This window comes from Scomber scombrus, chromosome 17, assembly GCF_963691925.1.
Source record: "Scomber scombrus chromosome 17, fScoSco1.1, whole genome shotgun sequence".
In the NCBI taxonomy this organism is placed as follows: domain Eukaryota; kingdom Metazoa; phylum Chordata; class Actinopteri; order Scombriformes; family Scombridae; genus Scomber; species Scomber scombrus.
In genome coordinates, this window is record NC_084986.1 from 6,957,434 (window position 1) to 6,972,842 (window position 15,409).

At 38.4% G+C, this 15,409-nt stretch overlaps 1 protein-coding gene across 1 annotated transcript; it reads left to right on the plus strand.

Annotated features, from left to right (window-relative positions):
• The first annotated feature begins 6,824 nt into the window (after window positions 1-6,824).
• pnocb (prepronociceptin b) lies at window positions 6,825-13,127 on the plus strand. Its single transcript, XM_062437641.1, has 2 exons — window positions 6,825-6,962; window positions 12,489-13,127. The coding sequence occupies exons 1-2, from the start codon at window positions 6,825-6,827 to the stop codon at window positions 13,125-13,127; spliced, it is 777 nt and encodes a 258-aa protein (XP_062293625.1).
• The last annotated feature ends 2,282 nt before the right edge of the window (window positions 13,128-15,409 follow it).

Sequence of the window (15,409 nt, forward strand, 5' to 3'; positions counted from 1 at the left end):
CAATTGTTGGCTTTGGACGGAAGGACAAAAAGCTCCTTTTTTAAGTGAAGCTAAACTAATTTTCCAGCTCTTGTGTATTTTCGGCTCTCGGAAGAAATGCACTCAGACAACAAAACCAAATGCATCAGACTAGTGGTCCTTTTATTAATGCTGTGTGACTGCTTCCTGCTTCTTTTTTTTAACGGAAAAAACAATTTCTCTTGAAAGTATGGGACATGTTCAGGGTCTTAGTTAACTCTAATGGAAGCACAAAACAGTATAGTTGGTTTGAAAAGACTGGGTAAAAGCATTCATTTGTGTAAGATGGAAAGACTTATCTAAAAGTAGAAGGACACCAGGCTCTTCACTGAGGTCCATTTTCTTTTGCCTTTGACGCCAGTATTCATTTAGAAATGCAAGGCTGCTTATATGTGAGAATGATGATCTTTTTTTTAACTGCAACTCTTCCTGTAATAAATTCCCAGTCTCATGGATTGTCTTGGTGCGTTGGGGCTAAGACTGGTGTTTGTAAGGGCGTCCCCCCCCCCCCCCCCCCGCCCCCTTCCCCAGCGATCACCACTTCATCCGTGTGCAGTACATCACATATCAGCCTCTGCACCCAGTCGACTGCCCGATTTGTCAGATAGATTATACAAATGATTTGAAATGTTAAAGATCCATTTCTCTAAAAAGAAGACTGAATTAAACCAAACTATTAGAAATCTATAACATAATGTATCATGCAGTTTCTTCACATTTTCAGGCCCTTGACTCTGTTTTGGTGCCACAATTTTGATGATCTCAGAAAATTAGAAAGGTCTCATCTTTTCCCAAGATTTTGAATGTAGCATACGTTTGTATTCCTCTCCCAAAGGCATCATGGATAGAGCTCTAAATGGACTGTATTGAAAAACACATCATATAAAAGTTTAGCTTTGAGCTAAATGCTAACATAATGCTCACATGCAGACAATGACACTGCTAATATCACGTTTAGAAATGTCTACCATTTTTATGTCATGGATAAATAAAGAGAACTGGATACAGGAAGAGTGCTTTGAAGCCACTTTGACATAGTGGCCAAACCGTGTAATTACAACGTCACGTGACGCTATTGGCCCCAAAAAGTGTTCTCACCATAGACTTATATCTTGAAAGAGACGTCTGTAAATCAGCTGTTACTTGTTTTTGAGCTTAACAACTCCTGTGAAATGATTAGTTTCAGTATCACAATTTAATATATTCTGTCCAATCACATTTTGAAAGTCTAGAAGAGCTGCATGATTTAATAATTTTATCCCATTCAAGTTACCTGGGGAGGCTAAACCGGAAGTTAGCTGTCTCGGCCATCAGCGGTCTCTTGTGGCCACTGAGCAATTTTCACAGGAACGAATTGGGTCCCCACTTTGACGCCGTATTAAGTTTTTTTATACATCCATGATTCATATACACCTTGTTAGTTTAGAGTGGTAGCATGCAGTAATTAGAAAAGTAGCACAAGGTATAATATAAAATATAGCTGAGGCTAATGGGAAAGGGATTAGTTTTACAGGTATTTGGTCATAAACCAAAAGTATTCGACAACCTAAAATTTTGACCAGATGATGGTGCATTACATGAAAAGTTAGGAGATTAACAAAGTTATTGCATTTCATCCAGAGGGGGATATGAGTGTCTCATCCCATCCAGTAGCTGTCAAGACATTTTACTCAAAGCCACATTTGTGAGCCTGTCGGTGGTGCTAGACTAAAAATCCTAGAGTCACCAAAAGTCAGTAGACTGGAACATGACTGTCTGGACAGTACATGGCAATTCTCCCAATAGTCCTTGAGTCATTTTAGTCTGGACCAAAGTGGTGGACTGACCGACAGACTGACAACATCCCTGGAGCCACACCGTTAGCGTGGCTAAAAATAAAGCAACTGACCATTAAAACATCAGCATGAAATATCTGCCATGACACTGTCTGCATATTAAGTGGCCCACACAGCATCCTGACTCAAAGATAAGAAACTCTCAGTGTGACGAGTGCTCTTCATTTTTTTAGTTTTCAAGAACCAAACTCTAGTCACCACTTGACTTTAATACTTACACCATACCCTGATAACATCACTGGTTAAAAAAGAAAAATAATATCCTCTATTCTTTACTTTTCTTCAGTGAGAAGAGCTGAATCAATTTACATAGATAAACGATTTTAAGTACGATTACATAACATGATTCTGGGTTATTACTCTCATTTAAATGGGGTATTGTGACTATATTTAAATGACTAAATGATGGTGCAGGAAGACAAAATATACTGACTTGTAATGCATCATATTGTTGTATCAAAGTCAAAGTCGACATTTTGCTCTTTGACTATGAGCTCTGTGTGGTGTTCACATTCAGCTTAACTGATGATTTGTTTTTATGTGTTTCCATTTGGCTGCACTGTATCTGAATTTTTTCTAAAATATTAAATGAGGCATGATGGAGCAATTTTATCCCAAAATTGAGACCCAAAAGTTCAAATCTGTCATGTGCACTGCATCATACCGCAGCACTGATGACAACTAAAAGCCAGGTGGTTGGAATTGGGGAATAAAACTTTAACTGGAACAAAAAGTTTACTCGTAAACGTTTTACTGCAGTCTTTAATATATAACATGTTCAATGATACAGACTCAACCTGTTGCTCAGATAAATTCCTGGGCAGTAAAGGGTTAAGTGTGCCATGCTGATTAGAGACAATAGGCATGCAAACAGATGTGAATGAGCATGTAACAAATGAACGATCGAGTACAGGCACTTCAACCTGAGTCAATAAGTTGACCGACACAAATCATTACTCACTATGATATCCACTATAAACATTTCAAAGCTGCAGATTGAGGACAATGCAGCTCATTAACTCTTAATATCCCTTTTAATTGTTTCTCAGTAACAATAATGGTTCCTATTCAAAGTGACGATGGCAGCAGGTGATGGCGTGGAAACTCATTTCCTGAGCCTTTGGAAAGATATAACTCACACTCCATTCACTTCATCAAAAGCCAGATGCAGCTAAGTAAATCTTCTTTTTGTTTTCCACACAACTGCTGGCTAATTACACTGAATAAATAGATATAAATTAACTCATTAAGGACATTTGCTGAAATCATTTTGATTTCCTGAAGTAAGCTGAATTGACTTCTAGCTTTAAAAAAGTAGGTTTGCCCTCATATGAAGCTCAATTGAAAGGTTTATGTGTGATAACAACTTACTCGCTCTGTAAGTCAAATACTGGAAATTAGCCGATATAATTGGCCAATCTTGGCCTATCACAAAGTGATTGCCATCTATGTTGACTGATATGCACTGATATGTTTTATGGGCAGCATTTTATGTAAATTAGATGTGTTTTTAACTCAAGATTACATTTATAGTTATTTATATTTATTAAATTCCCAGTGTTATTGTTAAACTGTAAAATATCATAGCTTCCATTACATAACTTTGTAACAAGTGTTTGATAACTACATTTCATACGGATCATTGCAAAAAATTTAAGTAAGATTAGTGGCCGATATAGCAGTATCAAAATAATTTTATTCCCTAATATCGGTATTGGCATCAAGCCCAAAAATCCAGCATTAGTTAGGATTTACTGACAAAACTGAGCATGATAAAATATTAATAAACATTTTTTATAAGATTGCATTAAAATCCTCATGAGGATGTATCAGCAGTCTGTGGGACTCTGATAATGCACTCTTGAACCTCATGATTCAAGATACTGCCCCTGTATTGTTTAGCTAAAAGCCTAAATCACAATATTCTATTATGAACCTATGAATATGTGGAGGCAACCAAATGGACATCCATTGCCTAATTATAAAAACATGAAAAATGATACAAACATTGCAAAGCTTTGTTTATTAATAGCAATGAAAAGCCAGATCTTTGTAATGCTGAAGCACATCCAGAGACCCACACCAGCACTTACGCTGGGCTGGTTTTACTCATTTGTTCAACTTACTTAGTGAGGGCCACTTAAGGGAGAACATAACAATATCAAATGGGCTTAGTCAGCAGGGTAGTAAATGATCATTGCACAAAACATTTCAGCAAGGCAAACAAACAGGTCCCTCTAATGATTTCCCATTGAGCCTTGTATACTGTATTTCATAATGAGCCGGAGTCATGCGACTTGTTTTATATGATATTGATTAAAAGTGGTAATGTGGTAATGTGGTAATGGTCACGGTGAGCTAGTTTTTACTTATTTATTTATTTTTGCTCCAATGCGCCCGTCAATACGACACCCACTCTGTTTATTGTCAAAGATTTTCATTCAATCTCATCAATATGATGTCCTCACTGTGGTATTATTGTGTTGAACTGAGGTGAACTCTTCTCTGTCCTCATCAAACCTGCAAAAACATCGAGCGTGAATTCCTGTCGACCAGATTGGAGCCAGCGTAGGTCAACGAAACAGTGAATATAATGCATAATGTTGCATACAGCAATTCTTTTTAAATTTGGGTTCCATTTATCCTCATCATATTCAGCTTTGTTGTTAGCATAGAAATTTAGCTTTTCAGAACAAATCCAAATCATTTTAAAAATGCGGCATTTACTTTTTTATTCTATTACTGATCTCATCATGTCCTTTTTAAAAAGCGCTTGCTGTTCCTGTTATTAACAGTATTTGAGGTACTTGTTCCAGTATTTCTTTAGTTATATTTAATATTATTTATAATTATATTACGAATTTGTCAAAAACACGACTGCAGGAATTGTTCAACATGTTTGGAAATATACTTATTTGCTTTCTTGCGGAGGGTTACAATTAAAACCACTGACATGTTTGTACAGTAAACATGAAGCTACAGCCAGCATCTCTGTGTTTTATTTGGCTTTTTAAAGAGTCGAGTGTGGGAAGTTTGTCTCCTCCTTCTGGCAATTAGAGTAATTACATAAACACTGTACACACACTCTAACATCATAGACTCTGCTGTAACCTACTGTGTCATCATTACTATTGCGGCTGCGGTGGCTAAATTGTATTGAGCGTCACACAATGACTATCAGAATTTGATCCATTCGGTCCGATAACATTTGGAAAGTCTAGACGTTTTATCACCATTTTATTGCCATTCAAGTTAGCAGACGGCTGGTGGAAGTCTGTGGTTGCACATTTGAACAGCCAGAGATGTGAAATATAAAGAGATTTATCTGGCAGTGATGGGTTTAATCGGTATTGTGGAAACTAGGATTTAAATGTAACAGTCATTTATATGTAAAAGTTCTGCACTGCAGGTTTAAAGTGTAATACTGTCTTTAGTCAATATGTTTTCACATTACATAATCTATAGGCTGCATATACAGAACCAAAAGTGTAGACTCCTAAGATTGAACTCCTAAGATTTTTCTTGCGTCAGCTCCTGGAAGTAAGTCATTTATGGTTTTTATTTCATTAGTGCCATTAAAAGGGTATAAACCAGACTGAAGTTTTGAAGAGAGACCATTGTTATTTATAAAGTATATTCAATAGTTAGCTCCAATAAAATAGGGAAGGATCCAGGATACTGTTGATTTGTTAAGGGGGAAATGTGATGGTAGTGGTCTTTTAAAGCTGCTATAATCTTTACTTTTTATACACTCTAAAAATCAAATGGTCTAAATGTATTCAATTCATGTCAATAAATCACTCACACTACACTGAGTTAATGTTACTCAGAAAGCCACTCAAGACTGGCGGATGAACATAGTGGACCATTTAACAGCTAAAGAGTCGGATATTTCCATCATGACTTGGTCGAGAGCCAAAAAGAGCAAAAAAAAAAAGGTGGCCAAAAAAATAAGTAAATGCAGTTTTATGATTGTTAAATTAAAGGAACAACTAATTTCCCCATACTCTCTTAATGGAGTGAGCACAACATAAAAGACAAAAGTACATGGATCATCTTGGTCATATGGTCTTAATTCATAAAGCGGCAGAAGCCATATCAAATGTCTCTAGCAGTGAGGGAGCAGTGTAAGAGCAGAAGCAATCTATGATGTTCTGAGTGGCTGTTTTTTTCTTCATAATCTCTGTTATTGGATGATATAGCGGTGAATGATAGAGATAGATGGGGGTCAAACAGCAAATACTGTGCACCTGGCTCACAGATTTGTGGCTGCATCCAGAGACAGCGGGGTGCCAAGGAGTTCATTCATCCCTCCACTTATCTTCCTTCAGCTTACACAAACATGTCCTTTGACACATTTTTACAGGCTTTCAAATACAAAATGTTCTTCCCTGCACTTCCAGTGAAGTCTAAAATGTAGTTGGAAATGTTTGTTATTACTGACACTGTTGCCCCATCTTTATGCCCTTCTCCTTCTGTACATCTTCCATCAGACTGAATGAAATTGCTGCAGCTTTATCCTTCTACCAAGTGGATTTTTGCAGGGATGGGGTGTGACCCATGTCTTGGTTTAAAAGCGATCTATACAACCACAAATTCACTCTTAAACTCTCTTCCATCAGTGATCCAACCCTCCAGCCTGCAGTGGATGCTTCCTGTCCACTGGAAAATACCCATTTAATCTTTTATTGCCTCGGGGTTTGCTCTCTCTTATAAGCCCACCCACATTGTCCAATTTCTGGTGTTGGCTGAACACTCTCCCACCACCAACGCTTTGACTGACCACCCAAATCCAGCTAATGATCCCTATAAACTGGAACTGATGCAATATTCCTGTCTGCTTTCTCCCTTTAGGCTGGACCTACATTTTAGGCTTTATCCTGATTCTCCAGCTGTTGACCCTTGTTTTAGACTCCTCTCTTCTACCTGCTGGGCTCCTGTCTGTGCCTGCCTGTCTGGGTGTGCTGAGCGATGAAGATCTCTCTGTGGTGCCTGGTGGTGCTGCTGGCATGTCTCTCCACTCCTGGATGCGGTGACTGCCAGGGGGAATGTGTGGCCTGCGGGCTGCTCCTGCAGCAGCAGCAGCTGCAACGAGCCTTCAACACCATGGTGAGTATGTGTGTGTATCACTGTCGGTCGTCATGAGTCTAGGTTGATAAGAGCGTCCGCTAAACGTCTTGTCAACACTGTAGTACCTGTGTGGGTACAGCTGCAACAAGATTTCCACACCCTGATAGAGGTGTGATTGTGTTTGTTATATTCAATCTTGATAAGAGCAACTGTGTTGAGTACAGTTTGATACTGTGTTCGCTTTGATTGCCTGTGTTCATATGAGGGAATATGGGGGCAAAAGGCGGTATGAAAGTGTATAAATCTTATGAAAACCTTTTGAGGTAACTATTTTTTAATTATTCTTTATTTTTCCTTATAAAGTAGATTTTTTTTCTTCAAATCAGTCTCATAAAGTACTAAACAAATACATTTATTTCATTTTTTTGTGTGAAGTGACAGTAGATAAGTTACTTCGACAGATAATATTTCCTGGCTCAAAAAGGCAAAAGGACACCAACATGTTTTTTTTTTTAAACAAGGAAGAGAAAAGAATAATAATAAAAAGAAGAAAGAGAACAAAACTAGATGCAGGGCTTCTAGAAAATAAATAAATAAAGACATTTTAATTAAAGCCACTATGTGGAAGATAATTCCAACTTTGTGGCTCCGAGTGGTACTATAAAAACTCCCACTGTGGTACATAATGTGTGTTGATAACAGATTAGCAAAGCTGTTCCTTTGCATAATAACAGGACTAAGAGTCTACAGTCATGCTAGCAGCGCTGTGAGGCTGTACATCGGCACAGCTGAATGTTGATGTCAGCATGCTAACATGCTCACAGTGACTGTTAACATCTGCCAAACATCAGCTAACATGCTGATGTTTGGCAGGTTTAATGCTCTCACCATGTTCACCATCTTAATTTAGTGCATTAGCATGCTGAACTGTACTTTTTCCAAGCCTGGTGTGTGTTGAACCCCTAAAGGCTAAAAGTAGTTGAGCGAAAAACAAAACACTTCATATGTTCGAGGCTGCTTTTTCTGAGTTTTCTGAGACAAACATGGTATTTCTGTGATTCTGTGTCATACTAGAAGGGGGTTATTTGCATGAGTAAGTAAGTACAGCACTTGTGCAATGCTTCGTGACCAACGTGAGATGCAGCTTCTGCACTGAGAGACTGCGACTGCTCTCCGAACTCAACCAAAATTTCAGCTTTGCACACAGTCTCATTTCTAAACAATCTGAGATACGTCAGCGGGTAAAAATAGTCCGTGGGCGTCCATGAATAGCTGTGGGACGGCTAATTTAGCTGATAATGATGCAGAGAAAGACAGCTGGGACCTTTTTGGAAGTTGTAATCGAACTATGTAATTGACTGCTGCTCAGTATCATCCGCCCAGGCTTACATCAGTGACTGACACATTTTATCAGCTCCTCATTGTGTTAGCCGTCTTCCCATTGAGCCACAGATGGAATCCACTGAGCAATTCCATTGTTTCCCATTCCAGACTGAAAGAGTGTGTGTGTGAGGCCGCCAGTGTTTGTTATAATGTCAGGACCCACTGATTTATCCGTGCACACACCTACACACACTCACGCACGCGGCCATACACGCACTCAGACATACTCACACGTATAAAATACTTTGTGGTATCACATCCTCCACTGACTACATTCATTCTGAGATGGTAATGTTAAAGGTAAATGCCAGCTTTTCTTTATATTTATGATTATTATCTGTGCTATGGTTATTATTTACACATTCTGAGCATGCATATTGCCTTTTGTTTGTTGTTAAGGGAGGATTCATTTTCTTTCATTCTGTAGGAGCCGTTTGACATGATATAGTTGTGTCTGGTATGTAAAAACACACCTTACATATAAGACAAAAAGACCCAGTATGCTATTCCATGACCACAAACGTGCAACCGCAACAATAGAGCAGGATCAAGGTGCTAGTAAACCCCACCGAAGTGCTGGTGGAGGTCAAACAGTGTCTTAAATCCTTCCCATCTCACTTCTTTAATGTTGGATTTTTTTGGAAAGTCTAACAATATTTATGGGAATTTCAGAAACCAACAATTTAACATTCATGCCTTAATTATTTAATGATTAGTCAGTTGTGTGGAGGTGAGAAAGTAAGCAGAAGTGTGTCCAACACTTTAAAAAACCCTTACAGTAGAGACTTCTTGAAAAGGTGCAACGTTATCCAACATTTATCCCGTTACGTGGATCTCTATGTCAGCCAGCTTTTCACCGTACCTTTGTATGGAACTGTTATAGCTATAAACATTTTTGCCTTTAGAAATAATCAGTCAAAATGTCTATTGAGCTTAGCCTTAGAGTTAGGGTTGGCAAACAATGACTCATTTTGCTTCAGTCACTTTTGACTCTGGTTAATGTTAGGAGAGATTGTAGATATGGCAAATAAACTATTACAGTTCAGGTTAGGCAAGTAAAACACTTAAGTTAGTAAGAGAGATTAGAGAAAGAGAGGGTTATCTAGCATGAAAGTCAGATGTCACTTCACCTGCACCTACCACCGCCACTTTCACACTTTTTCTCACCTTGCTAATGGGCAAACTACTTCCTGCTCTGGCATTGAATTTCGGCATTAGACATAAATCTTGAGGTGCGAAATTGTCCAATTTGGACAATGATGGATTCTCAGAGATAGTGGGGGCTGAATTGTACTGTTGAGATGAAGATAACAAATGTTGAATTGATGCTTCCACCTTTAACATCATGACTACAAACTCTTGGACATCATAGCAACAGACAATAATTGGGATATTAAGGAAACGTTGAAGAGAGTGACAGGTTAGACAAATGTCCCCAGAAAAGTCATAATCATTCTTAATTCAATTATATTTAAGTACCAACCCTGACCTACCTCCTTTAAGAAAGTAAAGTCTTTATTTAAAGCATTGTCACAGTGAAGGATTTCTTTAATCTTTTTCTCCTCTGGTCCTCACAAGTATGTAAAGACATGACTGCGTGCACACGCACACACACACACACACACACAAACACACACAAACACACACACATATCTCCTCTTACTCATAAACTCCTTTAGATTGCTCCATTGATCTGACGTGGAGAATCCCCTGGTGTGCTCATTTAATTTACGACGGATAATTAATTTCCGTTGATAGATTCACAGCGGAACTCCCTCTTCTCTCACTCCTTTGATGTGAGCAGGTTTTCCGATAACAATGCAATTTATCTCGTTTGAGCGAGATTTGACGAGTAAATGGGATTTGCTTCTTACCTCAAACTGAAATTTAACTCAGGGGGCTCCAGAGTTTAAGAAAGGGGGAGAAAAAGGAGATATGTGGATGCATAAATCACTATAGAGAAAAGACTGGTTGGCCTATTTTCACATATATTTACTCTGACTGAGGACAAAGCAATGCTGTGTGGTTTTACATATTTAAGGATTTAAAAATTAAATTCAGTCTTATTTTAAATGAGTCAGCAGGTTACATATTTCAAAAACTATTTTTTCAAGAAGTCCAGACTAAAAGCTGTTCAACTTTTTAGATGAAAGACAATAAAATATGTTGATGACAGCTATGAGAAACCTCTCAGACAGAGCAGAGGAGACACATGATAATATTTGTCTCACCTTTAGTGTTTGACATTTATTGACAGGAAGAAAAATGATCAAAAACATACTTCTTCATTTGTCTTATATGCCACAGTAGAGCCAGAGAGACTGTTCAGGCATGATGCTGAACTGTCAGGTGTGATGATAGGTCATTAAAACTGCAACCAGTCTGACAAAGTTCATTCTATATAAAATGTTAATTTCCCAAACACTATATATAACTTTAAAAGCTAAAATATCATTACCAGAAGTTGAACAGCCAATCTTTTTTTTAAAAGAAAGGAAAAAAGTCATTTTGTCACTAAAGGGTATAATTTCCCTGCTGTCCTTCAAACCGATTTGTAATTTCTTCAAATTTTTGCACTATCAATCATTTCTGCCGAAGTAGATGTCACATTTATCAGATGATGGACATTTTATATTGGCACCTAACTTTCCATATACGCTGAACACAGCAGGAACAAGACCTATTAACTCCCCCGACACACTGACAGTCCAGGTCAGGAGACTGCTTTCTCATACATTAAAGTATTTTAACAGTCTTCGGGTTAAGAAGTGCAGTCGTATACCACAAATGAGATGCTTAACATGGACAATATTTGAATTAACAGGCACTTAGTGTGAATTTTTCTGCCTTTAAAACTATAATGCGACTCTTTTTTTATATTAAGTATTAAGTATTAACTTTTTAGTCATGCTAGTGTTATGGCTCCCATCAGTCTGTCTGTCTGTAGACTCTTATGTTTATAATACTATAATAATACCATGTTAATTATAATATAATAATACGTATAATGTGATAGGTTAACTCATAGTGATGCACCCATAGAGAGTTATCACGTACCTCTGCAGTTCCTCTCAGCTCTGTGAAGCATTTTACTGTCTCCCAGCTCATCATTTAGGTTTTTACGGCCCACAATTTTACTGTTTGGTTCACTTGTCGACTTCAATTCCAGCAAACAAAGTTATCAATAAGCTGGTGAACATAGTGGAGCATTTAGCTGCTTAAGAGCCAAAAATATTTCTATATTTCTCAAAGAGTTGGTGAAGACTAAACGGAGCTAAAAGGAAAGTGAATAGAAGACAAAACATTCATTATGTGCTCAGAAACCTTCTGTGGAGTTTTGCCCACATGTGGTTATAAAAAAACGGATTAATGCAGCTTTAAGCATCTATTTCATTAATATAACAGTAGCTTAATGTTGATAATGTTAATACTCAAAATTGCTAGCAGCTATTATCTGCTACATAAAGCCTAAAGTGATCAAATGTACATTTAACTGATCACATATTGTACAGTAATCTATAAAAACGAAGATATCAGTGGAGATAGTTTGGTTTCCCATTAAAAAAAACAGCATGTACTTTCTGTTCTGATGAGACAGCCACGTTGTGTCTGTGTTAGAGTACAAATTTACAGTTTGGCCCAAACCTGAAGACCTTGAATATGCCAAAGGGTGCCTGCTCTCTGCTGTGTACTTTATGCCTGATAGAGGGTGTCCAATCTCCTGTATCATGAGACTGTTTTTTTGGGGCTCTTTTCATTGATAACTGCTTTTAAGGGCTGAAAAATTATATATTCTGGGTATGTGAGGTATTTCAAGACTCATTGTCATGCCCACCGTGTATTGCCTTAGGCCAACATATTGCTGCCTGTGGGGATCTCGCTCTTTAAATTATGTGTCAATGTCTCCCATTGTGTTGCCATGATGAGATAGCAGGTCCAATGCTTTCAGAATAGACACAGAGGCTCAGCGGTCTAGCCACTGAGCAGGTAATTACATACCCAGAAACTGTTTTATAATCACCCCCAAAGTAAACACAAATTAGAGGATTTTGACCACATTAATCCTTACAGAAGTTTAGATATGACCACACACCAGTTGGGATAATCTTTGGATTAATAAATTAATAAAATGAATTGACGCACTGACTCGACACGTCACTCTTTCTTCTTCTACCTCTGCAGGTGTGTTTGTTGGAGTGCGAGGGCCACGTCTCCTCCTCGCTCACATGGGAGGTGTGTAAACAGGCCTTCAAGCTATCGCACCATCCTGCAATTCCTGAAGGAGGCGTTCTATTCAAGAGAGCAGGAGAGGAGCTGCAGATGACCTCTCTTGACCTGGACTCTGACAGTGAACTGCAATCTGCAGCCGCAGAGCGTTTCCAGGATGAGACACCCTTCGAGCAGCGCAGTGTCCAGTATGACTCATCACTGCTGGAGTCCTCTGAGGATGGGGAGGGCCTGCGGGGTCTGGATCTCAGTCTGGCTGACGAAGAGAGGAAGCCGAGAGAGGAGAGAAATGTGGAGAGTGACAGCCAGCTAGAAGGGGATGATGATGAGGGCTCAGAGGCCATCACCTTATCCAAACGCTTTGGTGGTTTTCAAAGGGGGCGGCATGGATACAGGAAGCTGATTGGCTCTTCCATAAGGCCCCTACAAAAGCGTTACGGTGGGTTCATAGGCGTGCGGAAATCTGCCCGCAAGTGGAACAGTCAGAAACGGGTGAACCAGCTGCTCAGGCAGTACCTGGGCATGAGGAGCAGCCGCAGCGGCAGGTTCACCAACGTCCCTGTAACTCGGGTTTGGAGGCAAAACAAACTGTAACGTGTTTCTGATGCCCTCACAGATTCCTGCCCCAGTTACCTCAACCAACCAATCATGTTTTCAGCAGCTCACTCCAATTTGAACTGTGACGTCACCTCTGTCATCAGAAGAAGAAGAACAGACTCCGCCATCTCGCTGCACCTCTCTTTGTGTCTCTAAGTAACAAGGAATGTTTTGACTGTGATGTCCTTCTTGAAGCATATTTACATGCCATTCTGTGAAATAAAAGAATTAGAGAAGTGCAATTGAATATATTTTTGTGTGTCGGTTATAATAAGAGGGGCCAAATGAGATTGTTGCGAGGGTGTGACATTTTAAAATCATGTTGAATGCACTTTCATGCATGTGTGGGTGGGACTTTAATCATTTGCACTCTATTTTGTGTTTATGAGAGCTGTCACTGATGTCCAGCTCTCGTGAAATGTATTGAATGTGAATACACACGGCAGATTTCCCCCATTTTGAAAATTGGGATTAGGAAAAAAAATCATATACAATTATTTGTCTTGAATTGGATCGTGATTGCTCAGCTTCCTATTTATCAGAGCAGAAATAAGTAAAAGCAAGTTGGAAGTGGAGCAGCAATGTGTTTTCCAGATGGTTCAATCAGTGGTAAATATGGACAGTGGGATTGCTGAAGCACAAACTGGTAATTACTGGTTTAAGAATCCAATTTTCTGCCGAAGGAACTTAATTAATTAAACACAATGGATGTGAAATTGGTTTTATGAACTTTCAAACTCAACAAAACTCTGCATCTTCCCTTAAAGAAAGCCTCGTTTCCATTGCTTCATGTGGAGTATTAAACAAATATCTTTTTTTTCTTTAAAAAAAAAATTGTATCCTGATTGTGGCCATTAAGTGGAGGTTATGAATGTAAACGGTGCAAGTGATGAGTTTCTCTTGAAGAGATGAGCAGCAGGTTGGAAGGCTCTCTCTGGCTCCTTTCAGCAGAACAACACTGCCCTCTGGTGTTTAAGGGGGGAAACGTGTTGCCATTGGATACTGACTTGGGATCAGTTTACTATATGCTCAGTATATAGTAGAAAATCATAGTTTTCATCAGTAGTTTATCTTGTCTAATCTTGTCTGTAATTTCTGGTATTTGAAATCTGGAAAATTCACCCACTGCAAGTGACATAAAATTTCTTACATACAACTTATTCTCCCACATTTAAAATGTTTCAAATTATAAATGAGTAATACATTATTATTTAATTGGATTTAAAATGGAAAAATCAACAACTAACTAATGTCTCAAAACTTTGTCTCCATTTTCTAAATATTTAGAACCAAAAGAAACTGTCTGGAAAATGATTAAGGCAATTAAGATAAGATAAATTAATTTATGAATGATACCTAACAAGCAGTACAGCTGTCAGACTATTGAATCCTAGAAGAACAGGGAGAAAACTAATGTCTATCACTCCTCGTTCTCACACTATTAGTAGTTCCTCTATGACAGCTCACAGTTCATTATATTTTCCAGTCATCTAGCTACCCTATAATTATGGAAAATGAGCGAGCAGTCATTTAAAGTGTTGCTAAGGTGGAAATCGGGAGTAAGGAGACACTATTCCCCAGTCAGTCCTCAAACATTACTCCACCCAGAGCTTTTTTGCAGATCACTTTAGTCCAACTGTACTTGAGTGCATGAAGCTGGAAACTTCCCGGGTCATTGGATGAGATGTGAAAGGAGCTGTAAATGACACCATCGTGAGAGAAGAGAGACAGAATAGACTGTGCATGTCAGCTGTGATCATTGTAAGCTACTGGGATGCAAAAAAAATGTTTTTTCTTGGATGAAAAAAAAAATTGTTGATTTGTTTTTACCATCAAGATTTGTTCTTCCTCAAGCAGGTCACATTCATTCTTTTGCATCTTAAGTGTTTACTGGTGTTTGATTAACAGATGTAATAATTTATGTATGAGTGTTTGGGTGATTGCAGAGAGCGCGCAAGTGTGTGTGTGTGTGTGTGTGTGAGAGAGAGAGAGAGAGACTGTGCACGTGCATGTGAGTATGCTTGTCTGTTTCTCTGTCAACCCCGACACGAAAAAAAAAAAAGGAATTTGTGAATACGGTGTACATTTCAGACCACATTTCTAACATTATACCATTGTTCTGAGTCTTCATAAAAAATGTGTATAGACAAAACTCCAATAAAATAGTTTACTATTTCTTTTGTGGACTGTCATGCAGAAGAAAAAAAAGAACGTGTCAAATTCTCAGTGCTTTTTAATTTGTGTTTGACAATATATTTCCTTTTTTTTTTTATTGCTAT

Bases quoted from the DNA above. Each gene is read 5' to 3' on its own strand.
- pnocb (XM_062437641.1), top strand. From the start codon at position 6,825: ATGAAGATCTCTCTGTGGTGCCTGGTGGTGCTGCTGGCATGTCTCTCC. The intron at 6,963-12,488 runs GTGAGTATGTGT...CTACCTCTGCAG, and splicing joins AACGAGCCTTCAACACCATG to GTGTGTTTGTTGGAGTGCGA.